The following is a 19,347-nucleotide window of genomic DNA, read 5'->3' on the forward strand; positions in this document are numbered from 1 at the left end:
GTGTTCCTTAGGATGAAAAGAGCATTATAGGGAACTTTGTAGTAAGATCCCACCACTGCTCCCAATGAAAATATTCTTGCAGGCAGAAGCCATCCCTCCTCAGGATAACCCCTGAGCTAGGCATTAATGCAAAAGACAACCTCTATCCGCAAGATTTACCTTTAGGAAAGGCTAAGCATTTTTGTAAATCATACTTTGATACTTCATCAGAAGTATCTATAAAAGGATGGATTTCAAGGTAGGCAATGCATCAAAGGGTTTCCAAGCAACTCCTATAAACCTAATGCACATTTCGCTAGACTTAAAGTGTGTAAAAATTATTTAAAAACACAAGGAAGGGGTTGCATGCACCGGGGCTTGTCTGGATAACACTGTGTTAGTGTTTGTTAGGTGACAACCACTTGGCAATCAACCTTGTCCTAGCACCTGATCAGGCAGGTTCGTCCATCAGCATCACCATGCAGATTAGCCCGCGCTTGGGGTCAACTTGGGTTGTCTTCCACATCACGTGGTTAATTCACGTACCTGAATGAAATACATTATGCACATGAATGCATATAGACAGGAATATTACAAACCTAAATAGTGCTACGCGATAGCGAATTAAACACCTAGCAGCGAGGCGTTGTACAACTTTCTACGGAAATACTAGTTATCGATATACGACTAAGCGTAATAATTACGCTTCTCTAGATTAACTGAATCTAACGCAAACATCATGAAACAACAAACTATATATATTTAATACGATTAGCCTAACACAACTTATCAGCTAATTAATTAAATTCTAAACTTATCCCTCGCTTTATAAATTATACCACATCACACCAATCACTAAATAAGAAAATCGTCGATCATATTCTACTCCAACATTATCGATCACAAACATAGATGATACTAACTACTAGCGCAGGACATCGACTTCATCTTACGCGCACTGAATACAACTACATCGACAGTTTTATCGATAATTGCATAAAATACTAAATTTAACCTACGCGTCGTTGAAGTACTACACTCTGCAAAATAGAACTAGTCCGAATATACTCGACAACTAAACTCCTCGAAGCACGCCTCGCATCATGAGTATTTCTAACTTAAACTTCATACACAAACTAAGCGTCTTATTTTACGATCATAAAATCAATAGTAAAAATAGTAAATCGGCTCAATCAATTAAAGAACTAGCAAACTAGAGAACAGTTACCGATTCAATTAAAATTCCAAGCAAACGTTGCTGATTCTTGTTCAGGTCTTCTGTCGAGCACTTGGTAAATATCACGCGGCTAGCTTCGTCTTCACTCGACGCTTGGGACTTCTTGACGACGCACGGAACGACGACGACCTTCAATTGAAGTCTGGAGCGAGCTGGTGAGGTGAGGGTCGAGCAGGGGATGACGGGTTCGACGACTCGACAGTAAACGCGAACACGTCGAAGCCCGGTGGATGAGGAGCGAGCGCACACAGGGCAAGCAGCACAGAATTGAAACGTGGAGAAATTGCCCACTGCGAAACAAACTGAGCAAGGAGCGCTCGTGAATTTTATGGCGGAATCGGCGGCAGCCGATGCTAGAGCGCACGGCGAGGAAGCTTCGCAGTTTAACGAGACCGTGGTCGAGCGAACTCTATGGCGCGGACTACTTCACGACCAAGACAGCTGTCGCGACGCGCACGACGTCGCCACGCCACGACACCACCACGGTCAGGCTCGCGCCGGCCGTCGCTGAACCACGAGAGCAGGGCGAGGCGCTGGAATTTGAGGCGGAGTGAGCCGAGACGACTTGAACAAGTGCTGACGAGCTGGGAGACCACGACGCGAGCAGGGAACCGGCCATGGAGCTTGGGGAGCTGTGCGCAGAGGCGAACAGAGAGATGGGCGTGTGGCCATGGAAGTAGGGCGCGAGTTAGGAGACGGACGCCGAGTAGGGAGCTTGGTCGGGACGCGACACCAGGGAGCTCACGGCGGGGTCGGACTCGGCAGCCTTCACGAGCTAGGCGATACGGGAGGACAGACGGCCACCTGGGGCAGCGCCCAGGCGCGCGTGATGAGGAGAGCAGGAGCCAGGGCGTCACGGCCATGGGAGAAGCTCCTGCTGGGCTGGGCGACTGGAGGAGCGCCGGCTGGCGAGCTCCATGGCTGGGAGGAGCAGCGGGCCGCAGCGCGCAGGGAGCAGTAGGAGCACGGCACGCAGCATGGGAGAAAGGAGCGCGGCGCTGGGACCAGAGCACGCGCAGTAGAGATGGAGGGAGAAATCACAGCGCTGAGGCTGGGGCAAAACTCGACCAGCCATGGCGAGCAGGAAGAGGAAGAAGCCCTAGCCAAGGAGAAGCAGGGGGCGCGCGGAAGAGAGGAAGCTGGGCGTGGCTACCAGGAAGCAGAGGCGCGCGCCGAGGGCGAGGTGACGGACGACGCATGGGGAATGGGAGCTCGAAGCCGAGCTCAACCACATGGGTACGACGGACGGAGGTGGAAGACGAGCTGATAAAAATCAGAAACCAGAGCGTGCGTGGGAAAAATGAAGATGGCAAGCTCAACGGGTAAAAATCCCAGGGAGATGGGATCGACAGGCTGGAGCGGTGGAAATATCCTATGTGCTGAGCGACGTGGAGAGGATAAGAGCGCGCGTAAAAACAATCCTCAGCAGCAGCAGCTGGCGAGTCCAAGCACATCGGCGACCAGATTTTTTTACGCGATAGAGGATGAGGACGACAGATCGGCTCAATGGCTAAGGGAAAATATCCAGCGACTATAGAGGATAGGAACAAACGCAGAACAAAAATCAACGCTAGCACATAAGAGAGGAAGATAACGTGAAACAATTCTTGGAGTCATATGAATCTTTAACCAGTTATTTTTATATCCGAACGTTTGAATCAGGGCGAGATGCAATCAGTCGTGATTAAGACAATTTCGACTTTGATATTTTAATTTATGACTGATTTCGTTGAAGTCAAACCGATTAGCAATTATTTCAGTTCGGCTCTAATTATCTTTATCTGCTTTGAACGATTTACCACTAAATACTCATGATTATCCACCTCGCGCAAAATTTCTCTCAGATAACGCGCGATCCTAATTATTTTGCATTGAGTATTTTAGTCGTTGAGTTATAATACATTTATTTGGGAAACGGATCACAACGGTGGATCGAGCTTCCAAATTCATATTCGCGCGAGCGATGTATTTTAAATAATCATCGGACGCATCGATTTTCGGAACAACTATGTTCCGAACATCACAAAATTTTTGGAAGAGCCCAGACAGATAAAAGTAAAAACGATGTCGCACTCGCGACAGACGAAACAGATGCGATATTAAAATCGCGATAGGCGAAGATGATTAAAATTTAGCATTCGTTTTATCCACTGATATTACGTGCTTAGATCCATACTCGTTGTCGAGCGGAGTATAAACACCAGGGGTGTTACAGCTTGCAGGATATAAAATGTAACTCTCACTATCCTGAACCATGGGAGCCTTGCCCTTTACAAAGTTAGACAATTTTTAGGGGCATTAAGCTTGACATTGGATTGGTTCCCATGTTGGAACCCAATGCCATCCTTAATGTCAGGTCGTCTCCTATTATAAAGCATGCTACGAGCAAATTTAAAATTTTCATTTTCGAGCTCATGTTCAACAATTTTAGCATTTAACTTAGCTATGTGATCATTTTGATTTTTAATCATGTCAATTTGATCATCAATAGCTTCAACATTTATATCTCTACATCTAGTGCAAATGGAAACATGCTCAACAGTAGATGTAGATGGTTTGCAAATATTTAATTCTTCTATCTTAGAATTTAATATAGCATTTTCATCTCTAAGACAGATAATAGAATCATTGCAATCATTCAATTTTTCAATCTTAGAAACTAATTTATCATTCTCAATTCTAAGACTAGAAATTGAATCATGGCATTTGCTAAGCTCCTTAGATAAATTTTCACATTTCTCTATTTCCTGAGCATAAGCATTCTTCAATTTGACAAATTTTTTGTTTTCTTTAATAAGGAAGTCCTCTTGGCTTTCCAAGAGGTCATCCTTCTCATTAATGGTTTCTATTAATTCATTTAATTTTTTCTTTTGGTCCATGCTAAGGTTGGCAAAAAGAGCAAGTAAATCATCTTCATTATCGCTAGAGCTACCCTCATCACTAGATGTTGTATATTTAGGGGTGGCTCTAGATTGTACCTTCTTCTTCTTGCCGTCCTTAGCCATGAGACACTTGGGGCCGACGTTGGGGAAGAGGAGGCCTTTGTTGACGGCGATGTTGGCGGCGTCCTCGTCGGAGGAGGAGTCGGTGGAGCTCTCGTCAGAGTCCCATTCCCGGCATATGTGGGCATCGCCGCCCTTCTTCTTGTAGTATCTCTTCTCCTTCGTCTTCCCCTTCTTGTCCTCGTCCCTGTCACTTTCACTAGAAATTGGACATTTAGCAATAAAGTGACCGGACTTACCACACCGGTAGCACACCTTCTTGGAGCGGGACTTGTAGTCCTTCCCCCTCCTTTGCTTGAGGATTTGGCGGAAGCTCTTGATGATGAGCGTCATTTCCTCGTTGTCAAGCTTAGAGGCATCGATAGGAAACCTACTTGATGTAGACTCCTTCTTCTCTTCTTCTGTCGCTTTGAATGCGACGGGTTGCACCTCGGGTGTAGGGGTGGCGCCTTGCTTCAAGTTGACAATATGTTTGGAGTCTTTGATCATAAGCTCAAAACTCACAAACTTGCCAATTACTTCCTCGAGAGACATCCGTTTATATCTAGGGTCTCCACGGATTAGTTGCACTTGAGTGGGATTACGAAAAACAAGTGATCTAAGAATAACCTTAACCATTTCATGGTCATCCCACTTGGTGCTCCTAAGGTTGCGCACTTGGTTCACCATGGTCTTTAGCCGGTTATACATTGGTTGCGGTTCTTCTCCTTTGTTGAGGACGAATCGATCGAGTTCTCCCTCGATCGTTTCGCGCTTGGTGATCTTGGTCACCTCGTCCCCTTCGTGCGCGGTTTTGAGGACGTCCCAAATTTCTTTGGCGCTCTTTAACCCTTGCACCTTGTTATACTCCTCTCGACACAAGGAGGCGAGGAGTATAGACGTGGCTTATGAGTTAAAGTGCCTAATTTGGGCGGCCTCATTCGAGTCATAGTCCTTGTCCCCCACTTGTGGTACCTACGCTCCAAACTCAACAATATCCCAAATACTTTCGTGGAGTGAGGTTAGATGGTGCCTCATTTTATCACTCCACATACAATAATCTTCACCATCAAAATATGGTGGTTTGCCTAGGGGTATGGAAAGTAATGGAGCGCGCTTTGAAATGCGAGGATAGCATAGGGGCATCTTAGTATACGTCTTTCGCTCACGACGCTTAGAAGTAGTGGACGACTCGGAGCTTGATGTGGAGGGTGACGAAGAGTCGGTTTCGTAGTAGACAACCTTCTTCATCTTCTTCTTCTTCTCACCTCTCCGATGCGACTTGACGGAGGAAGATGCGACTCGCAGCCTTTTCTCCAGTCATGATCTCCCTCTTGGCGTGATCTCCAGACATCACTTCGAGTTGGTTAGACTCTTAATGAAGCACTGGCTCTGATACCAACTGAAAGTCGCCTAGAGGGGGGTGAATAGGCAAAACCTGAAATTTATAAACTTAAGCACACACTAAAGCCGAGGCTTAGCGTTAGAATTAAATTCGAGTCCGAAGAGAGGGGAAAACAAATCAAACAAGAATCAAGACGAGTGAACATGATGATTTGTTTTACCGAGGTTCGGTTCCAAAGAACCTAGTCCCCATTGAGGAGGCCACAAAGATTGGGTCTATTTCAACCCTTTCCCTCTCTCAAACGGTCACTTAGACCGAGTGAGCCTTCTCCTTAATCAATCAGGTCACTAAGACCCCGCAAGGACCACCACACACTTAGGTGTCTCTTGCTTTGATTACAAGTCACTTGAGAACAAGAATGAGAAAGAAAGAAAGGCAATCCAAGCGACAAGAGCGCAAATGAACACAAAATCTCTCTCTCACAAGTCACTAAGTGTTTGAGATGAATTTGGGACATGGAGAGGATTTGATCTTTTGAATTGTGTCTTGGAATGAATGCTAGAGCTCTTGTATTGAATGTGATCTTCAGAAAACATGGACGCCAAAGGTTGTGGTGGTTGGGGGTATTTATAGCCCCCAACCATATTTTAGCTGTTGGCCAAGGCTACTGGCGATGGGCGCACCAGACAGTCCGGTGCGCCACCGGACAGGTACTGTGCGTTGTCTGGTGTGCCGCCACGTCATCCTACCGTTAGGGTTCAGAGTTGGTCGACCGTTGGAGACATTGTATTCTTGCGGTACCGGACAGTCTGGTGCCACACCGGACAGTCTGGTGCCCCTCTGACTTTCCTGCTCTGACCCTGCCGCACACTGTTCACCGTGGCATATGCTTTTGCAGTCGACCGTTGGCGCGAGCTAGCCGTTGCTCCGGTGGCACATCGGATAGTCCGCAGGCACACTGGACAGTCCGATGAATTATAGCGGAGGGCGCCCTGGAATTCCCGAGAGTGGCTGGTTTGGAGTGTACGACCCTGGTGCACCGGACGGTCCGGTGCGCCAATTTTCAGCACATTCAAGTCCTTTGGCTCTAATAAAATTGTGTCCCTAATTTGGTTCTTTTCTTGGTTTGTGTTGAACCTTATGCACCTGTCATACATGAGTTCTAGACAAACTAGTTAGTCCATGTGTTTGTGTTGATCATCAACCACCAAAATTAATTATAGGAAAAGGTTAACCCTATTTCCCTTTCAGACCCCCAGGCTACCCTTACACCACAAGCCCCTACACTAGAATGTATGCTGGTCTCCCGGAACCCTCGGGGTACCTACGCTCCAAGGAAGACGACAGCCTGGGCTCTGGCTTGGACTTCTCCGGGCTCCATGATCTTGAGGCCGTGCGACATTTTTTGTCCGCGTGCAACAACCTCCTCTCCGACGTCTCTAACAACTATAGCTACGACGATGAGGGTTAAGACTTGACTCGGGAGTGCTTTCACGCAGAGCATGAAGAGCATGATGAAGGGAACGAGCTTGGCATGCCTTAGGAGGCCAACGCCTTAGCACCGACCCCACATGTCGGGGAGCCAAGGCAGAAGTGTGCAGCTCAAACCCCCACGGGGAGTCACATAGCCCACCTTAAATAGCTCTCCGAAGAAGAGCATCAACGACTACAACAGCTTCAGCAAGTTCTCGAGCAAGAGGCAGCAGGTAGAGCCCCGACGGGGGAGCACGTGCTAAGGCACATAATGTTCACCGTCGCATCATGGAAGATGCTAAGGCTGAACCTCCTTCGGCCTTTCATGGAGCCATCCAGAACCTTGTTGTGGCAGCAATCTTTCTTCGGATGATGCCGGAACCATCCACCACCGAGGGACGCCAAATCCATAACGAAATCAGGGGTCTCTTGGAGTGCGATGCAGTCTAGCAGGTCGATAGCTCTGCCTCTCGGCTTCAGGAGCCCTCCTCGAAACAACGAGTGGGGCCCTCTCGCCACGAGAGGGAGGCCTCGGTCCATCCCGAGCCCATGAAGGACAAAGCCCCTGTGCTCCGAGACCACCTCCTCGACAATCGCCAGAACTGTGGTGTTCATGACCACCTCGGTGGGCGACTACACCATGAAGACATGCCACTCACGGCTACCACCCTCGGTGAGGTGGTCATTATGACAGTGGAGAAGATCGAAGCCCCACGATCGAGCCACCAGACCCTCAGGTCTTCAGCCGAGCCATCCGCAGGGCACTGTTCCTGGCACGGTTCCGAGCCCTGACTACCATCACCAGTACTTGGGGGAAACCAAGCTAGAGTTATGGCTCGCTACCTACCACCTGGCCTATTAGCTTGGACGGACGAGTGATGATAACCTCGTCATTCGCAACATGTCACTCTTTCTATCTGACTCCGCACGAGCGTGGCTTGAGCAGCTCCCACCTGCCCAAATCCATGATTGGGAAGACCTGGTCGTCAGGGTTTTGGGGGGAATTTCTAGGCCACATACGTGTGCCCCGGAAATTCCTAGGACCTTCAAAGTTATCGGCAAAAGTACGATGAGACTCTGTGTGAGTACATCCACCGATTTTCCAAACAACACACCAAACTCCCCAATATCACTGACTCCGATGTCATCAATGTTCTCCTCGTAGGTACCTCCTGACGTGATTTGGTCAGCAAACTAGGTTGCAAGACCCCCACCAAAACAAGCGAATTGATGGACATCACCACTAAGTTTGCTTTGGGATAGGAGGTCATCGAGGCCATCTTCCACAAAGACAAGGGCAATGGGAAGAGGAAGGAGGACGCCCCCGAGGCGACCACCCAACGTGACCCCAAGAAAAACAAAAAAAAGAAGGCACCGTAGGGCAAACACGAGGCCCTCAAGGTAGATCTGGTCGCCGCAGCAGAACGACGAAATCCCCGAGGCCCTCAAGGGGGTCCCAATGTTTTTGGCAAGATGCTAAAGAAACCTTGCCCTTACCATAAGGGTCCCGTCAAGCACACCCTCGGGGAATGTGACATGCTCCACCGTTTCTACAACAAGCTCGACCCCTCTATGGATGAGGGCAAGAAGAAAGGTCTCGGTGACAAGGAAGATGACCAAGGCGAAGAGTTCCTGGATGTCCACAACTGCTACATGATCTTCAGTGGAAAACGATAAACCTCTCCACGCGACAGCGAAAGCAGGAACAGCGGAAGGTCTTCTCTACCGAAGTAGCGGTGGCAGTCTATCTAGACTGGTTCGACCATGCCATTACCTTCGACCGAGACGATCACCCAGACTACGTCCTGAACCCCAAGAGGTACCTCTATTCGTCGACCCAGTCATCGGCAACACAAGACTCTCCAAGGTGCTCATGGATGTAGGCAACAACCTCAACATCATCTATGCAGAAACCTTGGAGTTCATGGGGATCAGCCGGTATCAAGTCCGGGCTGGTGCCACACCATTCCACAGCATCACCCTGCTAGAAGAGTTCACCCCCTCGGACAGATCGATCTGCCCATTTGTTTTGGGACCCCATCCAACTTCAAGAGGGAGGTCCTCACTTTTGAGGTGGTACGGTTTAGAGGTACCTACCACACCATTCTGGGAAGACCATGCTACACCAAGTTCATGGCCATCCTGAATTACACCTACCTCAAGCTGAAGATGTTAGGCCCAACAGGTATCATCCCCGTCGGCCCAATGCATCACCACGCCTATGAGTGCGACGTTGAGTGCGTCGAGTACGTCGAAGCACTCGTTGTGTCTGAGGCACTCATCTTCTACCTGGAGAACCTTGTCAATGAGGTTCCTAACCCCAATCGGCATACCAGCAACTTCGAGCTAGCTGAGGCAACCAATATCTCCCCCTCGATCCCAATGACTCCTGTGATAAGACGCTGCAGATCAGCTATGAGCTTGACCCCAAATAGGAACAACTACTCGTTGGCTTCCTTTGCGCGAATGCTGAGGTATTTATGTGGAGTCCCTCAGACATGTCGAGCATACCGAGGGAGGTCACCGAGCACTCCTTGTACATTCGAGCCGACTCCGGACCGGTGAAGCAGCACCTGCGCTGCTTCGACAAGGAAAAATGCAGGGTCATCGGTGAGGAGGTCCACAAGCTTTTGGCGGCCGGATTCATCAAGGAAGTCTTTCATCCCAAGTGGTTGGCAAATCTCGTGTTAGTCAGGAAATGGGGGAAAGGAAGGATGTTTATAGACTACACTGGTTTGAATAAAGCATGTCCGAAAGTTCCCTACCCCCTGCCTCGGATTGACCAAATCATTGATTCCACTGCGGGATCCAAAACCCTGTCCTTCCTCGATGCCTACTCTTCTATCACCACATCATTGATTCCACTAATTCACTATTTGGTAGGGCCCTCGGGTCAAAACACTGACAAGTGGTAAGTCACTCTTTTATTTTTCTTAGAAAATGGCATTATCTAGGCATATCCCAGAATAGAAGAGAGAAGAGCATATTTTTACTCAACCACCACTAAGTTTCTCGCTCCCATGGTATCCTTTCTTTTTCTTTTTCCAAAATACTCACACCTTTTCCCATCCCTTTGCTTTTTGAAAACAAAATACTAATTGTCATACCACACCAAACTTGTCCATACCAGTGAACACATACTATTATAATAGATTTTAAACTCTTCATAGAGGTGTACACTTTACCCACTAGTCCGGCTCTACAATCTCGCTGCCATGAGATTCGACACCGAAATCCTTTCCTTCCTTGCACGACTTTACCATAAACAAGGCCACCTCCTCACCCAAACTAGGATGGAATTAGTCCCCGTCCTTGTCCTCCCGGTGCTCCCCAGCCACAGATAACCCTGGGGTGCAAACCGTGCAAGTTCAGATTAGGTGACTGCTCATATAGTCTTGAGTGGTTGCACTTGATATGAGTATAGGCAGTGAAGTATGAAAAATCAGTCCTTATATGAGTCAGGACAATCCTTCATGCTCACACCTAACCCGACTGAGCTAACACCTTAAGGCCCTCCCAAACCAGGGAGTCTTGATCATCCCGCTCAAAGGTGATAAGGGTGACAACCCTTCATCTTACAAATTTTGAAATACATTTTATTTTCAAAACACAACCAATAACCCACTTTTCTTTTGTAGAAAAAAGTATTCTTAATGCAGGCTTGACCTCATCTCACAAATGCATAGAAACCAAACCCATGATCTTGGCTTAGGTGGTGGTAGAAAAAATATGTATTTTATGCATCAAGGGTAGAATGAACTTGCCTTCATCGAAACTCTTGTGACACGAAGGTTCTATCTCCAAGAGGTCGGGCTCCTGCCCTTGTTCTAGAGTTAAGTTTTCTTGGTCACCGACAACTGCTTCCTCTAGCAAAAACAACCAATAAACAATACATCAACAAGTCTTTCACTAGGAAAAGGTGTAGTATGCTATTGTGATCATTATATTATGTGACCTATAAAGTGTTTGGAGTATTATTTGTGCATTACATACCAAAATACATATATTAATACATGTGTAATAGGTAAAATGAGAAATAAGAAAAATAAAATGGTTTCTTGGTTATATGGGCCGGACTGGGCAAATCTAGCCCAGCCAGGCGCGCGCGCGGACACGGACGCGCGACCCAGCTGATCCACGAGGAGGGGGATGGCGCAGGGACTGCATTGCGGGGCAGACCCACATGCCATAGAGAGGGGGGGAGACATCGTTGAGGCTGTGAACAGGGGGGTGAACCGGTTGGGGTCGGGGGAAACCGGTCGCCGGCGAGGTCCTACCACGGTTCTCCGCCGGTGGCCCGGTTCTTTGGGATTAGAGAGATGCATTAGCACAGGTGGTGGCTGGTGAACACGTGGCTAGGTTCAATTCGGTTGGAGACGAGCTAGGGCAGACTGGCTACGACGGGGTGGCGGGTTACCACGACGGTGAGATCGTCGGCGAGGTAACGATGAGTCATCGGGGGTGGGGAGGGGTGCTTCGTGCTCGTGAGGGAGCGGTGAAGCTTGTGAGCTCACTTATTTTTTCACAAAGTGACTATAGGGGGAGCTCATCGGAGCGGAGGGCCGAGGCGGTGCCGGCTCCGATTGGGCTTGAGGGAGGGGAGGAGCATGAGCGATGAGAGGTGCGGGTTGGAGAGGGGCTCCACGCGCTCCGTTTATAGGTGGACGGGGTGGGGCTTCGTGGCCATGTGGCCACCAGCGAGCAGCGCACAGCGGTGGTGCACATCGGCGCGAGGTGACACCACTGTGGCGGTTGCATGCGGGAGCGTGAGCACAGCGGGCGGAGGACGGGCGGAGCCTAAGGCTACCCGCAACGAGGGTATGTAAAGAAGACCCTACCAGTGTGCAGTTAGATATACAGTAAAGTAAACGCTGCAACGGGCACTTCACCGGCTACTGGAAATATAAGGAGAGCACGGAAAAACCTCATATACAGCGTCTGTACCATCCTACTCTAAATCTCTCTCATGTCCTCTCCGTCGTGCGGTCTGCTCCAAGCAGGCAGGCACAAGTGGTACTGGGTGCGTGCAATGAAAAGAGTAAAGTGGAAAAAAATAATATAATATGTGGTAGTTGATATAGAGTTGATATATAGAGTAAATATGACTGCGGAGAATTGTGATATAGAGTAGATAATTTTACTGACGAGGATAGAATATTCTTTTTAGAGTACGAATTTAAAGTAGTATGAGTGTGGATAGCCTAACTTTCCTATGCCCAATGATGGGGGTGGGAGGAGGGGATGACGGTGGCTAGCGGTGATGCCGCCGTCACTGTGAGCTCATGATGAGGGAGGAGGGATTGACGGGCGCGGCCCGATTGGCGACAACGGAGAGGGGATGGGCTGGCAGGCGAGACCGGGTTGCTAGTGAGAGGGAGGGGCACGGGCGCGCACAGGCTTGGCGTGCGAAGTGGGATAGGGTGGGCCGGTGAGGGGGAGAGTGAGCTCGTGGAGGGGGACGCACGAGCGTGGGCTCTAGGCCAAAATCGGCCCAGACCGAGGGGGAAAGGTTTTCCTTTTTCCTTTTCTCATTTCTTTTCTTATACATGTATCTATATCTATATATGATTTTCTAGGTGTACAACAAAGTCTTTATTTGCTACTAGGTGAAAGTAGTTATGTGAGGTGCTCCTAACAATCATCAATCATGCATATGAGCAAAGTTGTAAAAAATGACATGATGCTAGGGTTTCAGGGTTAGGCAACTAGGGTCTTCCATACTAACCTTTGGAGTAAAAATCGGGATGTTACACCTTGCTAGCTCAAAGAGTAGAAATAGTGGCCTAGCCCTAAGGCACACCAAGTCTTCATTGGGTCGTGCCTTGCTAGCCTAAAAAGTAGAAATAATGTCCTTGCCCTAAGGCACGCCAAGTCTTCATTGGGTCGTGCCGGTCTAAGTTCAACCCACATATTTAAACCACGTAAAAGTTCAACTATGACAATAACATAAAGTACATAGCTTTCCAAATTAAAAACATTAAATACTATAGTTTTCCTCAGGCCAGGTCAGCCCAAAGCCAGCCTATACATGCGAGCTGTGTCGGGGCTCGACAGATCGAAATTTGAGGTTGAGTCTAGGCCTACCTTCGAGCCATGCTAGTCTGACTCATATTACTTCATATCGAGTCGTACTTTGGACTCTTATTTTTAAACCATGCTCCTGTTGAAATACCTGGCCCAAGCGCGGGGAAAATAGCATAGGCCCCTGCGTCGCTCTCGTGTGGGTGGCTCGGGAGGCGAAACACTGGTCGTCGCCCCACTCTCCACCGCCCCTTCTCTCCGTCTCGTCGCTGCTAGAGCGGCTGACTAGAATGCCTGCACGAGCCCACAGGACGGCGACGACGAGGCATCCCTTGTTAGCGTTGAGAGCTCCCAGATTTGCGCGGGGAAGCAGCTCGTGGGCGGGGCTTGGTCTTCACCACAGGCGGCGGCGTGGGGGCAGTGGTGGCGGTGTGCGCATGTCTCCCGTCGTCGTCGTGCTCGTCTGCCAGTCGTCCGCGTCCTGCATGATCGGTTGCTGCTTCGTGCTATCCGCCGAGGCAAGTGCTGGCACGGTGGCGTGGCGGGGGCATGTCCTTTGGTGCTGGCGTCGGTCGACGGTGCCAGCAGCTCGTCGGTTGGTTGGCTCCTTGTGCGACTTTTGTGGCCCTCTTGCATGGTGGTCCTTTGCATGGTGGTCCTTGCGGCCGTCGACTTTGCCGGACGAGGGTGCAGCGACCTTAGGCTGCGGCGGTGGGGTGCTCGCCGCAGGGTGGTGCCTAGTTCCGTGTGCCCGACCAGGGTGGCGTCCGACGTAGCTTTGCAGCTGCTGTGGCGACTGGCACGTCGATGCCCCTCTAGGAGGGTTTGCGTGGGATGTCTGGGCAACGGTGATGTCGGTGGTGGCCTGGTTTGTTGTGGGGTCTTGGCTTGACGATTGTGCTGGGGCTTCTTGGGTGAAAGCCTCGATACGGTGACGCCTATGAGTGTCGTTTTCCCTATTGAGGGTGTCGCACTCCCCAACACATGCTTCTATGGGTGAAAACTCGGTCCATCTCAGACATGTGACGGTGGCATCCTCGATGTCACTAACTTCCTAAAGGTGTTGCTTTTGAAGTTCGTCTCGGTCACGTCGTCGCCTTTCGATTGTTTCTTTTGCTTCTCGGTGTACGGTATACGAGTGGAGGCGTGGTCTTGCAGCGTGAAGTCGGAGCCACTACGTTAGGGGATGTGGCTCGGCAACAATGACATGAGGTATGCTCCCTTCTTCATGGATTGGATTGCTTCGGAGGCTAGGCATTTTGTCAAGACATGGTAGAGGTTCATGTTTGGAAGTTCCGTTGGTGAAGAATCGGAGCTACCTCGCGTGGGGTGTCTCTAGGCTTACAATGATGGCGCGCCACGTTCTTTCTCCTTTTAGGTATACACATTGTTGGTTTCCTCCATTGGCCTTGTGTTGCTCGTTTTGTGTCACACCTGGGTTTTAGGGACCCGGGCGCGAACATAATCACTAGGTGTGCTGGGACCAAGTCTCACACATATGATGAATCATGGTACAGAAACAAATGTCAGAACTGTACTATATAATAGAAGTTATTTACAAAATAAATAAATAATTATGTTGTAAGGAGACAACGATCTAACAACCCAAAGTTGACTGGGAGACGACGACCTAAACCTCTCACGAACACATCGCAGCATCCTCCATGCGCCTCATCCTGTGGTACCTGTTCTTGACCTGTGGGGGGTGTGAGACCGCAAGGGTGAGCTCACATATGTTCATCACTCAACAAGTTGTGGGTAATAATGTGCATGATTGCATGAACTCGCCAAAGGGAGAGTTCATGTGTTGAGTAAGGTTGATCAACAATAGGGGTTAAAGCTGAGCATTGCTTTTAACAAATTCGTCAAATTTTATTAGCAGTTACTAAATGTAAGTAAATACTAAACCATAATAATAATAGAATAAAATTAATAATAAATCCCATGCAATACAAATGACAGATTGAATTTAGTTCCATAATTTAATCATTTGAGAGTTCTAAGCTACTCATGACCGTGAGCACGTCTAGTATACCATTTTTACACTCTGCAGAGGTTGTACCATGTACCCACAAGTCGTGTATCCCATGTCGCTAGGGTTAGCCAGACCCTTGGGCACTACCGAGGTGAATGGCTAGGGATCCACTATGAGGCCTTTATAAAGTTCCACTAGCTTCAGAAAACCCGCTATAGTTTCTAGGAAGAGCAATGCAGGAATCCCCCATCTGACCGCCATCGCAGCAAAATTAACTCGGGAACCTCCCTACACGCCTACTGCCCTTGCCCCTATCAGGTAAGGTAGTCCTCCACAAGCTTTCCTAGTTAGTCAGCCAAGGGCGTCCCATTCCACCCCTGTAGTGGCACGTGTTTCTCAAGTTAAGCTCCATGTTCCAATTAAAATAATGATCTTAACATGAATAATAAATAAAATAACAGTATAATTGGAACATGGACATAATGTAATATTAAATCCAAAACCATATAGAGCAATAGCAAAAACTACCCAAATAATTCAGGGGTGAACAGGTAACAAGATAACCAGACTAGGGTGACCTATTGGGTCCCATAAAAATTATACCTATGCATGAATAAATGATTATAAACAACATTATTGGGCAAATGAAAGTGATCAAGGGCACAACTTGCCTGGGACTTGAGATTCCAGATACCAACTTGCTCTTCAAGTGTCTAGTAACCTCACTGCTATACGTAGCAATACAAACAAACATGGTATAGGCAAAATTAACATTACATCAAACACAAGCACAAACTGCATAATAATATTCTACGTATCGTAACAAGATCGTGGTAACAAGAATTACTAAATTCGGAGTCACGGTTATTGAGTTATGATTTTGTGAAGTTTTGAGTGCTTAGTATAGACTAAATTCAAGTGAATAATTTTAATCCAAGTTTCATGGCTAAACATAGTTACTAGGTGATAAACAACATTAAAACAAAATTAATGTCACTGGAATGAATTTATTTGGAGTTAGAATGAATTAAATATGAATTATACAAGTTTTTGGAATTATTTTTGTATTAAAATTCAATTTCTGTAATCCTTTTTCCTATTTTCTCTATTCCCTCGACTGCGCGCATAATAAACAGAGAGCTCGGGGGCTAACTCGTAATTGTTTCCAAGAGTTAGGATACCCCCGAGTGGACGACAGGTTAATTACGAAAAAGAGCAGGGGCTCTTTATGAAGATCACCTGTCGAAGGGGTATCGACCAATCCTAGCCATCCAATCGTCATCACACCGCACAGATCTTATCAGCCACGCGGCCGAACCGGTACGTGATGCGGACCGTCTGATCCCATCCCGAGGGTCCAAAACTACTTAACCGAAAGGGTAACTGCCATTTAATCACAGTCGTCTAGATCGAATTAGACAACCATCAATACCTAGCCACACAAGCATCTCATCTTTTAATTAGGGCCGCTAAATTACCATCCGATGGCCAGGGTAATACCCATCCACCCCCCGTCAGCGCCGACGACGGAACAGTAGCCCCCCACAGCGGCGCACCATTGCCAGGATTCCAAACCCCACTCCCCGCGCCCGAACCTCGCCCTAGACAACGTTTACGCAAGGAGGGGATGTAACTGAACTAGTAAGGAAGCTACTCACCGACGGTGATGCAACAGTGTAGCCGTTACACGGTATGGGGAGGCCTGAGGTCGAACGCCGGCACCAGTGACAAATTACGAGGGTCCCGGCCCCATGATTGCCCTTTGGTGACACGAATGTTTTTGCCACGCTTCGGTGATGCTTAATCGTCACGCGCCCAGGGCCGAGCAATGGCGTGTCGACGAATTGCCCGCGGCACCGAGGCCGGGTGCTTCCAGTTCTCTCTCTCTCTCTCCATCGCGAGCTCTCTGGTGGTGCTAAAAACCTTTGTTCCTGACGGCTAGGAAGGGGAGGGGATAAGGCGGTCAAGGTGTCCGCAATTTATACCCTCGCGCGCGGGCGTGAGATGTGGATAAGCGGTTCGGCCACCGCGGCGGAGGTGGCTTCGGAGATGAAATCGCGCCCGAGTTATTCGGAGAAGAAGCTCCTGAGTAGTGGGACCACATGCTGCGACATAAGCGATAGGGGAGATAAATCTGACCATCGGGCCTACGCGACAGAGACACAGCGAGGCGGCTAAGGACGCAGGCCCACATTCAGCGAGAGCGAGGACGTGGGGCGCATGCCGCTGCGGATGACGCGTGGGCCAGGCACGGGTGGGCTGCTTGCGCGCGCTTGGGAAGAGAAGAAAGGGCCAAGGTGGCTGAGCAGGTTGAATGGGCCGAGAAGGTGATTCTGGCCCAAAGCGTTGATGGTTTTCTTTTTTTTCCCTATTTTCATTTCTACTTTTAATTTGAAATATCCAAACCAAATTCAAATTCCTATTTTGCACTTTCAATTTTTTTCAAGTGTCAAAATTAATGCTAATGTGAATATAACCTCTACTGTTTCAAATATTATTATTTATTATTTTTCCTTATTATGTATTTATGGGAGGAATAAATGGTTTCCTTAAAATTCCCATCATTTTATTTTTTATTCCCCTTTTTATTTTCAAACTCTAATTTTTAAACTCAAACTTGTTTCACAAATTTGAATACAAATACAAGAATTTCATTATAGGGTGCACATTTATGTATTTATTTATTTTATTATTTGACTAATATAATCCTATTAATTGAACTTGCTAAAGGGAAAAGAGGATCAATTAATCTCCTTAGGTTTCATAATCTCAAAACATTATCATATAAATGTATTTATTTATTTGTTTCCTCATTTTTCTCTTATACAAATTTTTGGCTTTACAAATTCTACCCCCTTAACAGAAATCTCGTCCTCGAGATTTGTAAGAAAAGGGATACTGAAGGATTGATTTGTGATTTAGCTTTTAGTCTATAATTGGTTCAAAAATCCAGAGTCTCACTTTTTATAGTCAATAATGGGTGATTAGAAGAGCATATGTATCTAGCTACTTATTATGTAGAATATAAGCTGGACAGGTTAAGGTAAGAAAGATTATGGCGAGGAAAAGACTTTATCCGAAATGTTTAAGCCATGATTCATCTTGAGATTTGCTTTGACTGTTATATCCTTCCTTGTCGAGATTAGTAATAAAAAGGGAAGTCGAAGGTCTTGTTTAGAGTTTGGCTTTTGGTTTCTAATTAGTTCAAAAATCCATAATATATATATATTTACTAATTGGCATATCTTTTTGACTAATTAGTAAGTGACTAGGATAACATGGGTACATTATAATCATGTTTCTTGCTATTAGCAAAGAAAGTTGAGGTAGGAAAGATCAAGGCAAGTACAAGAAAGAAAGATTTTGGCAAGGGGAGACTCCACCATGGATAGTGGATCTTGATTCCTTTGAAGATCTGGCTTGAATCTTATCCTCCCTTGATTTGATGAGGTCGATCATCTTTGATCTTCGGCCATGGAATTGTCACCCAAGTTGGGGACATATAGTTAAGATGACTTATAGGTAAGGACAGATGGTTAGTGGGTAGGTCGCATAGAATGAGTGTTTGTAACACCTAAATTGTAAAAGATCATATAAAAGGAGAGTAGTGCCTCCCTTTATTTATTTATGTGAATTTCACCTATTTGTCATCCTGTGAACACCATCTTTAAACACAAAATAATTAACAAAAATATATGCCACTAAAATATGCATCATGCTGGGATTTTCTTTTGTGTGCACATTGTGACAAAATAAAATAATGAATGTGACAAGAAAAATAATAAAGTCCCAAAGGGAAATTTAGAAGATAAAGAAATTATAGAAGTTAGAAAAGAGGAGATGTATAAAGACTTAAGATAAAAACAATGTATATATAAATATATCTCCAAATTGATACTGTTCATGGCATAATATAAAATTGGGGATAAATTTTCACAGGAATGGAAATTTAAATTTGAAGGGAGTTTGAAGTTGAAAAGGGGAAAAAGGGAAAAAGAAATATAAAAGAAAAAGAAAAGAACCCCTCGTGTTGGGCCCAATGTGACCAGACCGGCCCATTTCCATCAACCGCGCCCACTGTTGGATTCGCGCGCTGACACGCGGGACCCTCGCGACAGCTTCTCCGCGCGCGTCAGCCTGGGTGCCTTGCTCTCCCTTTTTCCCCGCGTGGCTTACTTGTGGGTCCCACCTGTCATCTTATTGCCCCAGTTGTGTCGTGGCCGAACGGACCGCTTCTTCCGCCATGGCCGCTGACCCGCCGTTGCAACCTCCGCGGTGATCTCGGGCTCCTGGGGTTTTCCGCGACTCCACCTTCCGGATCGTCCGACACGGATAA

General features: G+C 47.4%; 1 protein-coding gene and 1 pseudogene across 1 annotated transcript; one reads left to right on the forward strand and one right to left on the reverse strand.

Moving 5' to 3' along the window:
• Positions 1-1,061: 1,061 nt before the first annotated feature.
• Positions 1,062-2,491, reverse strand: LOC100191353 (uncharacterized). Its single transcript, NM_001136787.1, has one exon. The coding sequence runs from the start codon at positions 2,077-2,079 to the stop codon at positions 1,600-1,602; it is 480 nt and encodes a 159-aa protein (NP_001130259.1). The 5' UTR covers positions 2,080-2,491; the 3' UTR covers positions 1,062-1,599.
• A 7,022-nt stretch (positions 2,492-9,513) lies between these two features.
• Positions 9,514-19,347, forward strand: part of LOC103640211 (uncharacterized sugar kinase slr0537-like) — a 125,054-nt pseudogene continuing 115,220 nt past the window's right edge.

The sequence above is a fragment of the Zea mays genome, chromosome 9 (assembly GCF_902167145.1).
Source record: "Zea mays cultivar B73 chromosome 9, Zm-B73-REFERENCE-NAM-5.0, whole genome shotgun sequence".
Lineage (NCBI taxonomy): Eukaryota > Viridiplantae > Streptophyta > Magnoliopsida > Poales > Poaceae > Zea > Zea mays.

Coding starts and splice junctions, on each gene's coding strand:
- LOC100191353 (NM_001136787.1), bottom strand. CDS start 2,079: ATGGCCGTGACGCCCTGGCTCCTGCTCTCCTCATCACGCGCGCCTGGG.